Here is a 21,746-nt window from a genome sequence, read left to right on the forward strand (position 1 = left end):
AAAGAAAGAAAACGCAATGTTAAAACTTACAGTATAGAGAAAATGCATAGTAAATTTGCCTTGGAATTAGATTCATATCAAGTAAAAAGACTCCGGCTAAAGATATGATATATGCAAACTCCTTAACTAAACCAGGGAAAAAGATAATTAAAATTGTGAATATAACTCATCACACAAAAATGACAGTGAAGCTACTTCAAATGTGGTTCAAATGATTGTTATGAACAAATACTTAATTTAAAAGATTCTGAAAGATAATATAAAATTTACTATTGCAGAAATGCAAAATTACTTTCTAAAGGCAGACTTCGGAGGCACAACCAGGGAAAGGGGGATGCTGGCTGATGCTATCATTTTAGTAAAACAACCTCAGTCATCTCCCATGAGGTATATTTTTAAGAAAAAGAAAACAACTGTGATTTTTACCATTATAGTACTAAGACAATCCCCCTAAATAAAGGACTATGCAGGCAATGATTAAAATAAGTAATCCCAATCTTTCCTTAAGTAACAATTCTAGATTAAAGGTTCTCAAAGAGCAAAGGTAAAGGGAGGAAAGAGCTGGTGAAAAAGTTCCTCAAGAAACTATAATATAACCCATTCCAGTTAAGACACAAGGTCTGGATTATTAGCAATTTAATTAAGCATTTGGGTAGTTTTCCTAGTTAGAATAAAGATTGCCTTTATAAAAGCTTACATTTGTAGCCACTGATTTAAGGTCCAAGATTACAGAGACTAGTTTTGCACCACTTTTTCAACCTTTACTATGTTCTTAAACATGCTAGATCAAACAGTAATATTTTTCTCTCTATGTATTTTGATTTTTATTTCACACATACATATCTCCAAGGTCTGGAATCTCTGGGCTCTGACTGGTTGAAAATTTTGATTTAGCAATTTTGTAATTTTAAGGACCATTAGAAACCTTTTCTATTAATTTGATCACAAAAATGTATTAAATTATGAACTTCCTCAGAAGACTTCTTATATACTGTCAGTATAGGTTTAGTTACTAACAAGAGTTTAGAAATATTTTGCTACTACTGTAAATTGCAATTCTAGTACACAGAAAGACTTTATTAAACCACCAGTGTGATTTCCTATACAAGTCAATGCCGCAAAAAGATTACTTAGTAATTAGTCTTCCGATCCTCTAGAACACTGGTTCTCAAACTTTTGCTCTCAAAACCACGTTAAAAAAATCTTAAAAACTGAAATTCCTGGAGAGCTTTTGTTTATGTGGGTTATATCTATCAGTATTTACCATATTGGAAATTAAAACAGAAATTTAAAAAAAATATTAATTCATTTAAAAATAATGAACTAATTACATATTAACATATTTTATGAAAAATAACTATTTCCCAATAGAAACAAAAAAAAAGTGAAAATAACACTGTTTGACATTTTTTATAAATCTCTTCAATGTCTGACTTAAGGGAAGACAGCTAGATTCTCGTATCTGTTTCCACATTGAATTTCTGAGTAGTCTTTCTTAAAGGTTAGTTGCAATGGGAATTGAAATCATATCAATGAACTTTTCCTATTCTGCTATCTCAAAATCCACTGATTTATCTTGTACTTTGAGTGGACCTTCAACCCATGCATGATTTTTTTTTAACATCATGCATTGGTCATTAGGAAGATATTGGTTCACTGAGTTATGCAAATCTTCCAAATGTTGAAACATTTCATTGCACAATACACACACACACACAAAATCTCACCAGTCTCATCAGAAACATCTTTAAGTACTGAGGAATTGTCAAGCACATGCAAGCAGATACAAGTTTTCCAATACTCTCTTACTTGAAAGCTTGAATTTTATCATTGGCAACAAATATTGTTAGTTGTTTCCCTTTAATTGACTGGCTCATTTAATTCATTTTCAAGAAAATATTTGTCTGGGGAGTTCCCTGGTGGCCTACTGGTTAGGATTCTGGGCTTTCACTGTCGTGGCCTGGGTTCAATCCCTGGTCGGAGAACTGAGATCCCGCAAGCTGCACGGTATGGCCAAAAAAAAAAAAAAAAAAGAGAGAGAGAGAGAAAATATCTGCCAAATGCCTAAGTCTGAATAACCATAACTTGTCAGCCATTCTTCCAAGTAAAAATGGTTTCGTAAAAAAGCAGCTAGTTTGCAACTCAAGTAACTGTACAAATGCTTTTCCTTCAGACAACCATCATACTTTGGTGTGTAGCAGGAATGCACTTCCTGTGTCATTACACAGAATATCAAAACGATGTATACTCAAGAGTCAAGAGTTAATAAAATTAGTAATATTTACTGCCTCATCAAGGATATTCTTAAGTGAAACTTTTTTTGTTTTCTTTTTTCCTATGAGCACATGGTGTTGAAGAACACAGTGACCACTAATACAGTGTGATGCTCCTTGCTTGATGTGTGCTAAAGCTCCAACAGTTTTACCCTCCATTACTTCTGCACCATCTGAACAAATGTCAACACAGAGAGAAAGACAAGCAACATCCTGGCATTATTAAGCAGATTCTCTTGACCTTGTGGATCCTCTAAAAGGATCTTTAGGACTCCAGTGGTCGGTCACTGTACCATACAGTGAAAATAGCTGATCTAGAGACCTGTCCATTTGCCATAAGTTCACTATAATTGGCTTAGAAAGGGTGAGGTATCAGTTTCCTAAAAGGTGATTACTAATCTGAGCATAAATACTAATGTTTGAACAATTTTCCACATTTCATGTTTGGCCTGAAGCAACTTCCAGCTGACACAAAAATTGCACTACAAAATAAGCAATAGATTGTCTTTTACCTAAAGTGGGCATCTCACAATCTTTATTCTCCTTAGTGTTCCTTTTAACATATTTTATCAACCAGTTGAAAATGTGAACGTCACAATGAACTGAAATGTCCACCTCTTCCCAGCGCTGGGCGTCCACAGATAAATATTCAGCAAAGTACTTCATTTCTGATATCAAAAGATCTCGTGGGCAAATAAAATCTTCTTTCAAGTTTTTTGCTTCATCACATACATGGATCACCATGTTTGGCCTTCATAAAAAATGTTACACAGAAATGAAATTATTAGAATTTTAGAAGAGGAGCCAATAATATTGACATTTATTGGAAGTATGAGAACAAGATATTTTTCAAGGTTTTAACCACACATCAGTTTCACAGGGTCTGACATTCAGAAGTTTTCATAAGTGTCTTGCTAACCTGATCTGTATCTGAAAATTGACTAATTTGAGTTAAGCTATTGATTTAATAAAACAAATAAAAATATTTTTACTACAGAACTTATAATTTACAGGGTTTTAAATTTATTTTCAAATTATAAGTTAATTATAATGTTTTTAAAAATACCAATTCACAAAGAAAAATTAAATTATACATTCTAATTCTTGTGAGGAACATAAAACAGCACTTTTACATGGTAATGGGTATGGGAGGGAGATATAGATTAAATACTAAAATTTTCTTACTATTAATAAATAGGAAAAACAGTTAAAATTATTCATTGAAGTATCAAAAAATTAGCATAGCTACTTTTTTTTTTTCACTTTGTTATTTTTAACAGCAAGAATGCTTGTTTCTAGGCATTCAATAAATATAAATTAGTAAATGTGGTTAAAAAATTCTTAAGACTACAAAGTGCTTATTTACATATTTAAAAAACAATTTAAGAATAAGTTTAGATGATGCATCAGAAAGATTGCTTCAAAAATTATAAACTCCTTGAATTTATATGCCCTTGAAAATTACATCACCACAAAAAGAAACACTAGTGTGATCCACAACTGCCTTCGTGTCATTACAAAAGGAAGAGATTAGATAGGAAGTGACAGACTACCCTATAATATGAATTTAATGTGTGTTTAATTGAACTTCAAACAATTTTAATACAGAGAAATTACATTTGAAATAAAATTGGCTACAGAAAAAGGATTAATAATCAATGCTCTGTCAAAGTCAAAGGAATTTAAGTAACTTTGCAAGTTTTTCTTTCAAAGAAATTGTGGTCAAAATATAAACAGGTAATGGCTGGTATAATGAAGTATGAAATTTCTGTGGCTTTTTGGGCCACAAAATGAAATTAGATAATCCTAATTAATTTATCAGATAAATTTTTGTGCCATACACAAAACCTATCAGTTAAAAATCTATGTGAGGGGGGGCTTCCCTGCAGTCCAGTGGTTAAAACTCTGTGCTTCCAATGCAGGGGGCGTGGGTTCAATCCCTGGTCAGGGAACTAAGCCATGCGGTGCGGCCAAAAAAAAAAAAAATCTATGTGAATAAACTAAAATTCACTAAACTATAAAAGGGTGAATTTTTTTTTTTTAATATTTATTTATTTATTTATTTATTTATGGCTGTGTTGGGTCTTCGTTTCTGTGAGAGGGCTTTCTCTAGTTGTGGCAAGTGGGGACCACTCTTCATCGCGGTGCGCGGGCCTTTCACTATCGCGGCCTCTCTTGTTGCAGAGCACAGGCTCCAAACGCGCAGGCTCAGTAATTGTGGCTCACGGGCCTAGTCGCTCCGCGGCATGTGGGATCTTCCCAGACCAGGGCTCGAACCCGTGTCCCCTGCATTGGCAGGCAGATTCTCAACCACTGCGCCACCAGGGAAGCTGAATTTTTTTATTGTGGTAAATACACACAACATAAAATTTGCCAGTTTTAAATGTACAGTTCACTGGCAGTAAGTGCACTCATATTGATGTGCAATTATCACCACCATCCATCTCCAGAACTTTTCAAAAGGATAAATGTTATGGTATGTGAATTATATATCAATAAAGCTGTTATAAAAAAACTATCAGAACTGAAAACATACAAAGGAGCTTTTAGAGATGATGAAAATGTTCTTTATCTTCATTGGTTATATGGCTAAAACTCATCAAAGTGAATACTTAAATATGTGCAGTTCATTGTATATAAAATACACAAAACAATACAAAATTATCAAAACTTGCATTATATCGAAAGATGTATTTTAATTTTAAAATATTTCTACAATGAATAATTATATTCAAATAGTTCTAAAATACACATCCAGTTTCTTTAATAAAGTTGGAGAACTAATGGCAGAGACTTTTCTTTGGGTTTTAAAATTTACTTTTCAAAATTTTATGTTAATAGATGTTATTTCTAATACTTACAAGATGAAAATGAATTTTTAAAGTGGAAAACTGTTGTCCAATTTATAAGTAATATGAATAAGCCATACATTTACCTATCAAGCAATTGTTTATAGTTCAACACATCAACTACCCTCATTTCAATTATTTCAGCAATTGCGTAATGTGAAATTCCTAAATTATGGTAACTGATATATAAAATTAGCAATCATATTTTTATAATTTAAAGTTGATATGCATATTAAAGCTTATCTAGCAAAGAACCAGCCTCCTACCCTTCAGATTCTTCAGTCTTTTCTCCACCATTATGAGTAGTACAATTTTCACTTTCTGAAGAACAATTCCTTGTGGAAGCTATACTATGTCTTCCTTAAATACAGAAACAAACACATACAAAAACAAAGGGGGGAGGTTAGCATTTCTAACTGAGAATGGGTTTTTACTTATTGAATGGTTATACTATAAATTCATGGTTTCCAAGAGTACTTAAATATGGTACTTTGTCAGGTGCCTTAATATTTCTAAAGGTATATGGAAAAAACAGTACGAAAAAAGGATCACAAATTGTTAACATTACACTGAAGATTTTAAAAATACTAACATGGTGTGAAGGGATGGGGTCAAATTTTCAAAAGCCTACATATAGTTTTCTCTTCCTGAAGCAAATTTTTATATCAATACTCTGCTGCTGCTGAAATTAAAATAATTCACTACACTGAAGATTTCTAAAACCAGTTATTATTTCCAATGAAGTTGTGGAAAACATCACTTCTACACCGCTGCTATGTCATCTGAAGCTACTGCTGACTCCAGTAGAGGGGAGCTGTAGAAAAGACAACATGAGAGGCAAGCAAGATTCTCCCAGTAAAACAAAAAAATAAAGTAAAAGGTACAGGTCAAATCCCTTTAAAATTTACAACATAACATAAGTAGGCTAATGGACTGGAGTAGTAAATTTTGATACAGTAAAAAGCTCTTTTGGGTAATAGTGTTTGACCTGTATGTTAACATCTATACTTTTTTTTTAAATACAGCAAAGACAAATTTCTAAAGCTCAGGAAAATACAAATACTAATAGATTTTTCTATTAATGTTTCTATTAGCCTTTACATAAAGAAAAGTTGATGGGAATACATAGTATTTTGTAGAACTGTCGTAAGGACAAGCACTGCATTTTGTTTTTAAAACCTTACCTGTTTTAGAAACTGCATCCTGACCAACTGGAGTCTCCTGAAATTCTCTTTGTGTGCCAAGAAGCGAGGATTTGATATACGTGGCTAACGTTTCAACAGGACTCTCTCCAGCAGCCATGAGGGGACTACAGTGGTTGTCCACAGGTGAGCTTCCACTGTTCTTCAGTTCATCAAACCTCTTTGCACACTGTAATGACATAAAGGAAGGAAATGTATGTCTGGGGGGGTTTAAATCATTTTTTATAAGTGAATATTAATCTCTTGGGTAACATCTAGAAAATTAGTGCACATTTCAATACATGAAAGCCTCTGACTTACTTTTTTCTTTTTTAAAATTCAGGGTAGTTTTTAAAAAAATATGCTTTAAATCAAAGGCATAATGTATTTATGCTCTTGTAGAAAAATGAAGAATGCCTTTATCAACCATATTTCCCCATGGTCTACGTCTATCATCAGTTGATAATTTTAACAATTTAGTTAAAAACTTGGCTTTTATTTTCACACTGAGTTTCCACCAGGAACAAGACCAAATTCTAACCTTCAAAGAAAAAAAAAACAAAAAGTATCTGATTTGTGACACTAGATTTTCTTTATTAAAATGAGTCTTTGTTCTTACTAACAGTGAGGTTCACCATGCACAAAATACTGTAGTAACACTTCACAGACACATATTTGGGCAGTTTGTTCTAGAACAGTATTTTCCCTTAACCCATTGTTAGTCATGGAATCAATTTAGAAAAGTCCAGATTAGCAACTAAAAAAAAAGAAATAAAATACAATAGATTAGAAAATACCAACAGTGCATTAAGTATAATAAGGCTAAGTAGTCCTTCATGAAAATGTCATTTCTAAGTGTGTACTACGTCACAACATAAAATGCGGGTCTTGGTCAAACAACACTTCCATAGCATTCATGTTTAAATATCCATCAGTAGCAACGTGGGTGGCAAATTGCATAGCAGACCAAGTAATCTGGGAGGTGCAAAAGGAGAAAAATATATACACGTATATGTTAAGTGAATAATGCATTGGGTATGGCATCATTCATTTATTACACAAAAATTTATCAAGTACCCACTAGATATTAAGCACCATTTTCAGAAAAGATTGTTTACTAATAGTACTATAGTACTATTACTACAAAGAAATCCCTATTCAAGGCTTAGTCCTTTGAAAATGCATTTAAAAGACACGTAAGTGTAGGACTTCCCTGTGGTCCAGTGGTTAAGACTCCATGCTTCCAATGCAGGGGGCATGGGTTCGATCCCTGGTCAGGGAACTAAGATCCCACATGCCCCATGGCACAGCCAAAAAAATAAACAAAAACAAAAACAAAACAAAATGATACATAAGTTTAGACTAAAATATTATACTCAGTATGTATGCCTACCTCTTTAAGCAAAGTCTTAAAATTAAATAAAAATAATTAATATGATAAATGAGAAACAAAATATTTTTGTATGAGGACTGAAAAAAGCAGTGATGAAGACCTGGCAAAGAAAAAATATGCTGTAATGATTAGAAGAATGTACAGGTTCACAGGTACATCTATAGGATAAAGAATATAAGTGATTTAATTGAATCCATTTTTCATACAAAATGAGTTTATTTTCTGTAACAAAGAAAGTGGTTAGGTAGGCTTTTTTTAAAATATAAATTTATTTTATTTATTTTTTATTTTTGGCTGCGTTGGGTCTTTGCTGCTGCTAGCAGGCTTTTCTCTAGTTGCAGCGAGCAGGGGCTACTCTTCATTGCAGTGCGCAGGCTTCTCATTGCGGTGGCTTCTCTCGTTGCGGAGAGCAGGCTCTAGGTGCGCAGGCTCAGAAGTTGTGGCGCACGGGCTTAGTTGCTCCGCGGCATGTGGGATCTTCCCAGATCAGGGCTTGAATCCATGTCCCTTGCATTGACAGGCGGATTCTTAACCACTGTGCCACCAGGGAAGCCCTAGGTAGGCTTTTAAACTGTAGATTCTTCTGATATCTTTTAGGTAACGCTTATAGCTATATTGGAAATTGAACGTAGATTTATCTTATTTAACAAAGCTTACAACAATTTCTAATACTTATGAAATATGAAAATTATGAAACCTGAATATTTGAAATGAACACATGATTGCTTAAACAAAAAGCAAGTGAACTGTGAATAATTTAAAGTACATTGTTAAATCTTCTTTTGTGTTTAAGCAAAAATTACATATCTATATGCAAAAGAAAGGTTGGACCCCCTAACTCACACCATATAAGAAAATTAGCTCAAAAGAGATCAAAGACTAAGTATAAGAGCTATAACTATAAAATTATTAGAAGGCAATATAGGTAAAAGTCTTCATGACCTTGGTTAGGTGATAGTTTCTTAGATATAACACTAAAAACACAAGCAACAAAGAAAAATTAGATATACTAGTCTTCATTAAAATTTAAAACTTTGTACTTCAAAGGACACCATCAGGGAAATGAAAAGACAGTCCACAAAATAGGAGAAAATATTTGCAAATCACATGTTTGACAAGGGACTTGTATCTAGAATACATAAAGAACTCTTACCACTCAATGATAAAAAGACAAATAACGCAATTGAAAAATGGGCAAAGGATATGAATAGATATTTCTCCAAAGAAGCTCTATAAATGGCCTATAAGCACATTAAAAGATGGTCAACATCATTAGCCATTAGGAAAATGCAAATCAAAATCATAATGAGTTAACACTTCACACACACTAGGATGGCCATAATAAAAAAGACATAATAAAAGTGTTGGCAAGGATGTGGAGAAATTGGAACCCTCATACATTGCTGGTGAAAATGTAAAATGGTATAGTCACTTTGGAAAAATTAGATACATTATTTCAGCTAAGGTAAATGCTTATCTAGAAAATTTTAATTCATCCTTTCTCCACTTTCAAAATACCAACAGGTCAACTTCAAAATGAAAAAAAAAAAATCCGGGAGATTAAGAGAACATTCAAGAAACTTAAAAAATATATAATTTTTGGGACTTCCCTGGTGGTCCAGTGTTAAAGAATCCACCTTCCAATGCAGGGGATGCGGGTTTGATCCCTGGTCAGGGAACTAAGATCTCACATGCCACGGGGCAACTAAGCTTGCACGTCACAACTACTGAGCTCGCGCACCTCAACTAGAGAGCCTGCATGCCACAAACCACAGAGCCCACGCACCCTGGAGTCTGTGCATCACAACTAGAGAAGAGAAAGCCCACACGCCGCAACGAAAGATCCCATATGCCTCAACAAAGATCCCGCATGCCGCAACTAAGACCTGACACAGCCAAAAATAAATTAAATAAAAAAATAATAAACCTTAAAAAAAATATATATATATATAGTTTTTTTTGTCCACCAGATAGTATAACAATATTGAAAATAAGTCAGTATGGATGGTCAATAGGATTAGATAGATCAGTGGATTAGAATGGTAAGTCGAGAAATAGATCTGAAGGTAAAATTTCAAACCAGTAATAAAGAATGGACTATTCAATAAATGTTGAGACAACTAACTAGTAATTAGGAAAACAGTTAAAACTAAAAAAATTCCAGGGACTTCCCTGGTTACACAGTGGTTAAGAATCTGCCTGCCAAATGCAGGGGACAGGGGTTCGAGTCCTGGTCTGGGAAGATCCCACATGTCGCAGAGCAACTAAGTCCGTGCGCCACAACTACTGAGCCTGCGCTCTAGAGTCTGCGAGCCACAACTACTGAGCCTGCACTCTAGAGCCCGTGTGCCACAACTACTGAGGCCCGCATGCCTAGAGCCTGTGCTCTGCAACAGAAGCCACCGCAATGAGAAGCCTGCGCACCGCAATGAAGAGTAGCACCCGCTAGCCACAACTAGAGAAAGCCGGTGCGCAGCAATGAAGACCCAATGCAGCCAAAAAATAATAATAAAAAAAAAAATCCCAAGTGGAGTCAAGATTTAAATGTAAAATAAAAAGTAGTCCGCAAAATGTAGGTGACTTTATATTAAACAGAGTCTTCAGGTTGAGAAGGTTTCTAAACATGACAAAAAAGGAGAACATCAAAGTAAAAGATTCACAGATTTTTAACATAAACTTTTAAACATTTGTATACAAGAGACTATCATTAATAACTTATAGCTGAAAAAAAACTGAGAAAAATAAGCTAGATTAAGGGTTAATATATTCAATACATAGAAAACTGTTATTAAACTAGTAACAAACAAAAAATTTACAAACAGAAAAAGGATATGGAACAATAAAATATAAAACATTCATCCTTTAGGATTTAAAGAAAGAAATGAAAACTGTGATAACATTTATTAAAATCAAATATATATCTATTTACATATAAATAAGAATTTTGAAAAGACACACAGAGAAATAATATTTAATATATAAAGTGCAAGGATCAGGCACTCAGCTATTTTGACTGGAGTACAACATGGATGACCCTTCCAGTGGACAATATGTAACAAAAGCCTTAAAAATGCACATGCCCTCTAATGAAGCAATTCTGCTTCTGAGATTATCCGCTAAGAAAAGAATAAGATATTTGTTACAGTGGTATTTGCAGTAGTCAGAAGTTGGAAACAGTAGCTTAAATATCCAATAAAAGGTTCAATAAATTATGATTTAGCTCAAATAAAAGAATGACAGTATACTGTCATCAAATGTAGAACTCTAGCAACTGACACATAAAGATGTTCACAATATGCTACGTGAAAAACAAAGCAGCAAAGTAGTACATTTGTTACATGTCTTTTAAGAATTCATATATGAATAGAAAAGAATCTGGAAGGATATATACAAGGTTTCAACAGCTTACTTTAGGTAGGGTCGGATTTATAATTCTGATTTTTCACTTGTTTCCTTGTGTGTGTGTGTTATGTGTGTGTTTGTATTCTTTGAGGATATGTCTTGTTTAGTAATAAGAAATGAATTAAAAATTCACATTACTTAAAAATAGTCTGATTCACATTCAGTTGCATTTTAGTTAAAAAAATAATTTCTTGGGAATTCCCTGGTGGTTCAGTGGTTAGGGCTCCGTGCTTCCACTACAGGGGACACGGGTTCAATCCCTGGTCAGGGAACTAAGATCCTGCAAGCCGCACAGTGCGGCCAAAAAAAAAGTTCTCGACTGAGTGAATTTGAATATGCAGTGGATATTAGATGATAAGATGGAGTTACTGTTAATTTTCTTAGCTTTGATTATGGTACTGTAGTTATGTAATAATACCCTTATTTTAAGATGTATGCTACAGTCTATGAAGTATCGTGATGTCTGAAACTTACTTCTAAACGTCAAAAAAAAAAAAAAAAGTTACATAAAGAGATCAAGCAAACACCTAGAATTGCTGACTCCAAATAAAGGATATAGGGACGCTATACTATTCTTTTAACTTTTCTGTATGTTTGAAAATATTCACAATAAAAAGTTGGAAAAACAGTCAAATTCACAGGTTTGCCTTGTTTTAAAACCTAACATGTAAAAATCCAAAAGATGAAAAAGTATAGATTAGGGAATGATAATATACACTTAATAATAAATTCCCTCATCATTTCACAAAGACCTATAACATAACCGAGGGCAAGTAATCCCTGTGGGTACTGGTTTTCTCAGCTGTAAAAGCAGAGGGTAGAATTTGGTTCATTCACTGATCCTATAGGTATTTATTGACTGTATATTATGGGCCAGGCAGTGGTGCATATGCTTAAAACCTACTGGGTAAAATCACTAATGTCCTTTCTACTTCTAGAAATCTGAGATGATTCATCCACTTTAGGGTTCCTTTTAACAGCAAAAAATTCTGATGCCAGTGTTTCTCCAACTAGGGTTCACAGATGAATTACCAGAAACCTAAGAGTTCCCTAGAAGAGTTTTTAGATTGTGAGTTTTGATTCTGAGGATAACCTTAATAAAATCATCCAGGTCATTAGGATGACAGAATATTTCCATGCCTATTTGCTTTTCTGTTGTAAATTAATTGTAAATTAAGTTGGTACCAAGAAATATTTTAATTGTCCACGGCTAATTTTATTTAAAAAAATTTTTATTTTATTTATTTATTTATTTATTTATTTTTGGCTGCTTTTGGGTCTTCATTGCTGCGTGCGGGCTTTCTCTAGTTACAGTGAGCGGGGGCTGCTCTTCGTTGCGGTGTGCGGGCTTCTCACTGCGGTGGCTTCTTTTGTTGCGGAGAACGGGCTCTAGGCGCGCGGGTTCAGTAGCTGTGGCGCACGGGCTTAGTTGCTCCGCAGCATATGGGATCTTCCCAGACCAGGGCTCGAACCCGTGTCCCCTGCATCGGCAGGCAGATTCTCAACCACTGCGCCACCAGGGAAGCCCCCACGGCTAATTTTAATAAAGGGCAATGTGGAGAAGAAACCTGGTGTAGAGAAGAGATGTGTTAGTGCCAAGGGAAGGCAAGTAATGTCCTGGCACAACACACGGCTTCACGGTAGAGGGTTAAAGAGAGAAAAGTGGAGAAAGAGTAAAGGCTTTGAAGGGCACATGGCAGCACAGGCTAAACGCAAAAAAATTTTGTGCCACAAGAGGCTACACAAATATTTGCATTATAATCAGCAATTTAATTTCAGCAAAACACTATTACTTATCACATTAAGCTTATTAGTTTGAATTGTGTTGGTTTGAGTTTTCACTTGTGTCCATAAAATGTAAATTTGGTTTATGATCATATAGGTGTGTTTATACCCAGTATTGTTAGTGCACATTTAATTTCCACTATAATAATAATTTAAGTCATCATTGGGAGTTTTCAAGTTTTTTTTCCTTTAAAAAGGTCTGTACATTACTCAAGTTTGAGAAGCATAGCGTTAGCAATTTAATAAAACTGGATTTACAAAAATGTTATCTACCCATTCAGTTGTAAACATGTAAGATAAGTTTGAATTTAAACATACCAGGTGGGTTAATATATAATTTACATAGATTATATTTAGCCAAATTGCATCATATGTACGCATATTCGGTATTTATATGTGCATATGAATATGTAAAACTCAAATATTTCTTCTTAGTATAACAGTTATTCCTTTAAATTGATCACTTTTTCTGATTTCTTTTCAGTAGATATCTGAAAGACTGTTATTTACCTCTTTGGGTGTTAATCCAGGCACAAGCCTTGCCACTGATTCCCAGTTGATGGTCTGGTGGATTCCAATTAATGGGTAAAGGATCATGTCCAACACCATTTGGTTGTTATTGTTTAGGAAATTGTTGTTTTCTGAATATCCACGACTCATCTTTTGGAACTAGAGACAGAGAAGACAAATAGATTTATTTGCATCTGAAATCCAAATATTTTCAGAACATTATAAATCAGTTATAATTCATTCCTAAGAATTATCTACTACTACATAAAGGAAAGATAAAACTGACCTAAAATCAAAACAGAATATATAGCTCAAATCTCTTCAAATATAACAGTATTTGAATATTATGGATTGGTGGGTAGATAGATAGATAGAAGGATGGACAGATGGGTAAATATGTGATTAAAAAGTATGATAAAATGTTAAGGGTAGAATATAAGTGACGGGTATACAAGTGTTCACTATAAAATTCTTTTGATTTTGCCGTATGTTTAAAATTTTTCATAATAATATGTTGAGAGAAAAAGTTGAACACAATATATCTTCTTTAAAAAAAAATCCTTATGTATGCCTGATCTGTATTTTGATTAGCAGTTCATGGATGGTAGAACTAAACTAAACTAAACTGAAAAAAAAAAAAAAGCTAGTTAAAAAGAATGATAATTTCATTGCAGTCCTAAGCCATATTTCCTTTATTTCTCTGTGAGTGAATGTCCATGCTATAAACAATCGAGGCTGAGTATACTTAATTTTGACTGATGTAATCAAATGAAACTTAGAACTAAGTTAATCTGACATTTTAGGATAAGCATAATCATTGTTACTGCGCATGTGATTATGAATTACATATGGTGGGGAGAGTATATCAACAAATGTAATTAGCATTGTTTTTATATGTTTGAAACATTTTTTGGAAAGTCCTCTTATTCCTTATCTTCAGAAGCAATGTGACAACTGGCCTGATAAGGTTTAACCCTTACACACACCCAAACACACACCCTGACTCTCATATATAAAAAGCCAAGGCACCTCCACACACATACACACATGCACTCACACCTGCAGAGTGGAGGCTTCGCCTGCTTCTTCATCTGGCTCCCCACCCTCTCTCCTACCATCACACGTCCTCTGGTTTAATCCAGGAGACCTTGAATCAAGTGACTAAGGGTGTGTCCAAAATCATCAGGCAACAGGATGACCAAGAAAAAAGTCTCTAGAAGGCTTTCCTAATGGATGTAGCTCAATAAACATTTAGTGAGTCCCAACTATAAGCCAAGCATTGGGGATACCATGATAAATATGGCATGGTCCCTGTCCTCAAGGAGTTTACTAGTAGAGAGTTAAGGATACAAACAGACAAACATCATCTTAATATCATTTGTTGACAGCCAAAGCAGAGGGGAGCCATCAAGGGGCAGAGGAGGGACACATAATAGCTGTTGGTATTGTGGAGGAGGGTAAGACCGAGGTATCAAAAAGAAGCTACCTCCTTCAACCTTAGAGAATTTTAAGAACTTATTTACTGAGTATTTACTAGGAGCCTGGAGCTGGGCTAAGCCTTCTATATAAGTTATTTCAATTCTCACCACAACCCTATAAGATAGATGCTTTCCCCAATTTTACAAGACCAAGAAACACATTCAGAAAAGTTAAATAATTTGTACAAGGCCACAGAACTAATAAGAGGCAGATCAAAGACTCAAATCCAGGTAAAACTGACTCTCAAATCCATGCTCTTTCCATTATATTCTAGAAGGAGAGTATAGGGGAGACAGCAGTTGGGAATGATGGCTTAGGGTAGAGAGAGAGTCTAAACATTTTGAAGTTAGTTACGATTCAATGAAACAATTTTGAAAGCTGTTTGTGAGGCAAGGGAGGGAGAAGGCTGTGGTATCGAAGAGAAAAAGAAGCTACTCCCTTCAAATTTAGAAAATTTTGAGAATTTATGTTGATTATATCTCAATAAAGCTGAAATTTAAAAAAAAAAAGAAATTTAACATTTACTGAGGCCTCACCATGTGCCAGGCATTATATATGAAGTCAGAACATAAATTTACAGATGAAAATAATGACAAAGATTTACAGCTAGTCATATCTATGACTTAATTGATGTTGAATCTGGGTTGGGAATATAATCTCCAAATATAAGCTGTTCCTATGGAAAAATATTATCTATTTTAGGACAAGAACTATAAAGCAAAGATCCACTGAGAGACCAGTATAGTGGAAAAAGCAATGAACATTGGAGTCTGAAGCTCTGGTTTGAGTTTTAACTCCACACAAGTTAGTCAAGGCAAGTCATTTGAAATTCTGCAATAAAAATTAAGTGCTGGTAATACCTCTACTTGACATCATACAAATAATCAAAGGGATTATCTTTGTGAAGGCACTTTGAAGACAATAAAAGCACCTCACAAATGTGATGCAACATAAAATAACAGTATCTACCTCCTAGGATCCTGCTAAGGATTATGGGAGATGTTTAAATGTTGGAATGGGGAGTTGGAATGCAGAAGCTCTCAGTTAAGTGTTAACTATGATTAGTACTATGTAATTTTTTACATAAAATACTGATGTAGGACATCAGGTGGTAGACATCATAAAGTTATCCTACATGTTTCTGCATGAACATTAAAAAGAAACAAAGAAAAACACTAAGCACTCTAAAAATCACAGCTTCCTAGCAACCAGAGAGGTACCTTGTTGATGGGCCAGAATCGTGTTGGGTATGGACCCTGGAGCCAGACTACACAAATTTTTGTCCTGGTTCTACCACTTAAGGTATTATCTGGTTCTGATTACGTATCTCTATGCCTCAGTTTCCTCATCTGTAAAACAAAGAAAAATAGTAGCTAGCCCACATACTTTTGAGGACATATGGACAGTACTACCTGGCACATAGTACTACATAATGTTTGTAGTAGTAACGTTACCATTCCAAAGATCCTCAGATTAAATGGATTCAAAAAGATAAATGTGACAGATGAAAGGGGAGACAGCAACTTTCCAATGAAGTATGCTCTCAGCAAAATGAGTGAAGTCAGATCTAGATTCTTACCTAGTTTACCATTTCCAGCAGTACAACCTATGATTTCAGTGGTCTCGGCTACAACATAAGGAAAATAATACCTACCTTTGAGGTTATTGTAAGGATTAAATAATATATATAACACACTACCTGGCATACAAAAGGTGCTCAATAAATGATTTATTATTGCTATTATTATTTTCCTATTTTGGCCATTATTGGCATAAAAATTTCCAAAAATTAGTTTAAGAACTGTAAAACAATGCCTTGAGACCAGATGAAAATAGATTTTACAGAACTTCACTGTTCTCTACTTGTGTGCCTAGCACATCATCCCTTTTCATACCACGCAATTTGAGAAGTATGTTAGAGGATGGGGTATTTTATTACAATTTGTTTGGGCCTCAATAAAAATTAGTCTGAAAGAGAATTCAGGGAAAGGACGTGGGTGCTGTTTTTTACTTCACTTCCAAAAAGATTCATTTAAAATTTCTAAAATATTTATTGTGGCCTACAATGTGAAGGCACCTGTTAGCTAATCAAATATACTGTTCATATAAAATAATTAAAACTTGTATGTGTATTTCCAATATAATACTACTCATTTATAATATATATGTTTAAGAATAATTTAAATCATCTAAATGTGAAAAATTTTTTTCTGTTAACATTTTCTTTACACAACTGAATCATATCAAGCAAGGGAAAACTACCCAGTATTAATTCCAGTTAAACGAATGTTCAAGAAAGCACCCCTTAGAGTCAGAATGTAAGTATGAAAGGTATCGCATTGACGGATAACCCTTAATAAATTCTCTCAGAGTAGCTGTCACAGGGCACCCTATTCTGGAAAAGAAGTATAGACATATCGAAAACTGCCAATAAGAAAAAGTCTGAAGCTCAAACTACACTTTTACTAGATCTACGCTCATTCATGATAAAACATGAAAAAGATGTTAAAGTTTAATGTGAAACGTGTTATTTACCAAAAATAAAAATTCTATTTGTTTAATACTCTACACTTTTAAAGAGCACACCTCATGTCCTCTCCCCGATTCCCACAATCGTAATTTAAATGTATTAATAAAACCAATGTAATTAAGACCAAACAGAGGTCCACGACTAGCACCTGTATTTTCGTTTTCTTTTTTCAAACAGAAAAAGGGTCTCGTAGACAGAGACTTTTTCCCCTAGGCAGAGGAAGATGGGAAGCGAGGGCGGCCAGTAGGGCAGGTCAAAGGCCTTTGGCATAACAGAGGGTGGGAGATAACAGAGTTATTCCGCATTAGGGTAGAAGCCTTGTGCCCAGGCTTTCTGACCACGAATGGCAACGGAAGCAACTGGCTTTCATCGTGAAGGGGAAAATAAAATCACAGCTGAAACCCAGGAAGAATAGATCAAAGCCCTGCAAACCTTCGGCCCAGAGGCTCGCTGCGCAGCACGTCCTTGGGGCAGCCCAGACCTTCGCGATCTCCCCGCTTCCCCCGTAGGGGCAGAAACTCCGGGAGCTGAGCGGGTGAGGGGCGGACAAAGGCGCGGGGCGGGCAGCTAGGCGAGAGAGGGGAAGATGCGGGGCAGGGACCCGGGGCGAGGCCGGGAGGCAGACGCTGGGGCTCCCTCAGCTGGTTCGCAGGCTGGACGGGCTTCGGGGACCTGGAGTAGGCACGGCTGGCGGGCTGCGGGTTGCGCGTGGGGGCGTTCGGAGGCACTTTGGGCGAGCTGGACCCCGGCCACCAGGGGAGGAGGCCGCAGAGGGAACCCGCTAGCTGCCAGCGGTACCGCCTCTCGCCGCACTTCCCGCCCCCAACCGGCACCCGAGCCCCCTCGGCGTCTCGCTCACCTCTAAGCCGGGGAGGCCCTTGCTGCGCCTCCGTCACCTGCAGAGGCCGGTACCGCCCGCGCCATGAAGCTGCCACGACCACAGCCGCGACCCCGGCCGCGGCGCCCCCACAAGCCACCCCCGGCCGCTAGCAGGCGACTGCGAGGTACCAGCCTCGCGGGGCGGGGGAGCGCGGGGATCGAAGCCGCCAGCCAATCGCAGGCCAGCGCCTCTGCGGCGCAGCCAATGAGCGACAAGCTCCTGCCGGGAGGGAGGGAGCGGAGGAGCTGCGGCGGCGACTGGCCGCTGCGCCTAGCCTTTGCCTTCCTCCTCCCCGCCCCCACCTCGCATTCACTCTAGTCGCAGTGCAGCTTGCCACCCTACCAGCGTCTTGTCTCTTAGCAACCAGATACCCCGAGCCAGAACTTACGTGATCAACTCTGAGTCCAGAAGAAAGGGGAACGTAGGGGAGATAGAAGAACTCAGATAAAAAATGGGTGAAATTGTTGGAGTCTTTGGTACACCTGCTTAGGTAGAATGGGAAAATTGCATGATGTGAGCGACATCAAAAGAATCTAGGGTGAAGCATTGTCTTCATCAGGAGGCATTTCTTGAAAAATGTAAATAGCTCTGGGTTACACGTTTAGTTTTCATACATTAATATGTTCAGCAACTATGTTATTGTGGTGACTACTGTTGGGAACCTAGTCAGATGTATAAAGTTCAGTCTTGTAGGATAAATGCTACCGGTCAGTATTCCTTTTTTTTAAAAAATGTATTTTATTGAAGTATAGCTTATTTACAATGTTGTGTTAGTTTCTGCTGTACAGCAAAGTGATTCAGTTACACACATATTCTTTTTCATTATGGTTTATTACAGGATATTGAATATAATTCCCTGTGCTATACAGTGGAACCTTATTGTTTATCCATTGTACATATAATAGTTTGCATCTGCTAATCCCAAACTCCCAATCCACCCCACCCTCTTTCCCCCTTGGCAACCACAAATCTGTTCTCTGTATCTGTGAGTCTGTTTCTGTTTCGTGGATAAGTTCATTTATATCATATTTTAGATTCCAGACATGAGTAGTACAATATGGTTTTTGTCTTTCTCTTTCTGACTTCACTTAGTATGATAGTCTCTAGGCCCATCCATGTTGCTGAAAATGACATTATTTCATTCTTTTTGATGAGTAGTATTCCATTGTGGAATATATATATATATATATATATATATATATATGCCACATCTTCTTTATCCGTTCATCTGTCGATGGACATTTAGGTTGTTTCCATGTCCTGGCTATTGTGAATAGTGCTGCTATGAACATAAGAGAAGCCATTTGGGCCTAAGCCATTTTGTGATCTAAGCATGGCTGCGATGCTTGCCCTTGAACATGTCTCAGTAATTAATAATCTTAAAGGAACAAAAGGAAGCAGGAACAGAGAAAGTAGAGTGATAAAGCAGAGTCCTAGTTCCTCCTCAAGGGATATACATAATATATCTTTGAGTTCTGCAGGAACTAAGGCCCCCATCCAGGTGAAGGATGGAATAATGATGTTGACCCTCCTGACTTCAATCAAGTAAGACTTGGACTCTGTTGACCTTTGCCCCAATTTTATGCTGAATCCTCCTCTGCTCAAGCTCCTTCATGAATATGCATGTACCCTTAGCTTAAAACTTCCCCAATTTTGCTGTTCGAGAGACACTGCTTTGGGAGATTCCCTGGTGTTCTCCTTACTTGCTGCAACCCAGTTTTCGAGTAACACTTTCACACAAGCTGAAACTCAGTTGTGATGGTGGTGAGCCAGCTTAAACCATGAGGGCAAGAACAACCCATACAGGATTGATTACAAAGCAATTAACAGAAGGAACCGGGGTCCTGAATTACCTTGTGAAGCAAAGCTGCCTAATAGGCCCTAGACTGCCTGCCTACCTGAGAAAATGTTTTGTCTCGCTTACAGAAACTTAGTGTATTCCCTAAAAGAGAAAGTCCCTGAAAGTGATGTGCTACAATAACTAAGATCTAAGATACATATGGGATTGGTGGGTAGAAGCAAACTGCAGGCTGGTGACTCTTCCCAAATGTATTTTCACCTGTATTAACTTGAAAGGCAGATTATCAAGCCTATGGCTTTGAGGTAAGTGGTTTAGAAAAGGTCAGAATGTGAGTTTATTTTTGACTGCCACCTCTTGCTTTTAGCAAGGTTTGACCAAAAGAAATGAAATCAGTTAAGAATTAACCAATCTGCAAGCAGAGATAGAAGAGAATAGAGCTCTACTACTGGACTCCATCCATAACTGCTCCTGCTGTTGATCCACGTACTACCATCCATCTCTGAGGGATCAACTTAGGTACTTAACATGTGAAGCTTTTCCTCACCACTCTCCAAGAATATACATTTACAGAATGACAGAGCTAGAAAGGATCCTTGAAAGATAACTTCTTCAATCTTCATTTTAAGGTCAAACAGAGAAAGTTTTAAGTGACTTGTCCAAAGTCAAAGGAGCCAACTCTTTAGGTTCAACGACCTTTGCCTGAGGAAGAATCTTTCTTTGGAATTGTGCAGAGTTCCTTCCTGAGGCCTTTTATGTGGAATGGGCAATTTCACTTAAGACTTCAATACACTTCCTGTCCTCACCCAGTCTAAACCTCTTGTGTTCATAAGATCATCTATCCCTCCCTTAGTTTTCGTACAGACTAAGTTGCTTTAATAAAGAGACCCAAAATACTGTCGCTTAAACAGGCCTCTGAAATGGCTGCTGATGGCTCACTTTTACTTCCACACCCCACGGAAGGAATGCAAGACAGGGTAAGGAATGCATGCCCAATAGTTTTAAAGATATGATCCAGAAGTCACATTCATCACTTCCACTTCTATCCCAGTGGCTACAACATAACCACAAGGGAGGAGGCTAGAAAAGGTAGAATCCACTTGAGCAGCTGTGTAGCCAATTAAAAGGTGGGAGTACTACTTTTAAATTACAGGAGAGTGAATATTGGTGGCCAATTACCATTCTCTACACAATAGCCTGGTTTCTAGGATTATATGCTACCCAGACCTCTTTTACTGACTTCACTAGAATCATTTTTTTTTTTTTTTAATTTTTATCTGTTTTTTTGCCATGCCACCCAGCTTGTGGGGATCTCAGTTCCCTGACCAGGGATTGAACCCATGCCCCCTGCAGTGGAGGCATGCAGTCCTAACCACTGGACCACCAGGGAATTCCGTGAAATATTTTTAACTACAGTGAAATGTGAAACTAAAAAGGAACTGCATTATTACTGCAAAAAACATAAACAAGGAAAAATGTTTATGGATAAAAGGCAATAAAAATAAATGCAAATATCTTTTGTACTCCAGCTGCCATCAAATATTACTGGAGAACATGATTTAAAATTAAACATGACTTTCTTCATGATAAGCAAAGGGTTGTATAAAACAACAACAAAAACAAAATTAATGTGGAAAAGTAAAAGATAGGTATCTATAAGCACATT

At 36.4% G+C, this 21,746-nt stretch overlaps 1 protein-coding gene across 4 annotated transcripts in view; it reads right to left on the reverse strand.

Annotated features, from left to right (window-relative positions):
* Positions 1-18,418, reverse strand: part of SANBR (SANT and BTB domain regulator of CSR) — a 66,091-nt gene extending 47,673 nt beyond the window's left edge. For 2 of the 4 annotated variants that reach the window (XM_082426618.1, XM_082426616.1), the window contains exons 1-6: positions 18,262-18,412; positions 16,093-16,221; positions 13,394-13,552; positions 6,307-6,493; positions 5,389-5,482; positions 2,786-3,024 (exon numbers count right to left, since the gene is read on the reverse strand). In XM_082426618.1, coding sequence (XP_082282744.1) covers positions 2,786-3,024; positions 5,389-5,482; positions 6,307-6,493; positions 13,394-13,543 — 670 coding nt within the window. In that variant the 5' untranslated portion in view covers positions 13,544-13,552; positions 16,093-16,221; positions 18,262-18,412. Of the gene's footprint in view, positions 1-2,785; positions 3,025-5,388; positions 5,483-6,306; positions 6,494-13,393; positions 13,553-16,092; positions 16,222-18,261 lie in introns of all 4 variants that reach the window. The other 2 variants (XM_082426617.1, XM_082426619.1) reach the window with 2 other exon arrangements.
* Positions 18,419-21,746: the final 3,328 nt, after the last annotated feature.

The sequence above is a fragment of the Balaenoptera physalus genome, assembly GCF_965194825.1.
Source record: "Balaenoptera physalus genome assembly, chromosome: 15".
Lineage (NCBI taxonomy): Eukaryota > Metazoa > Chordata > Mammalia > Artiodactyla > Balaenopteridae > Balaenoptera > Balaenoptera physalus.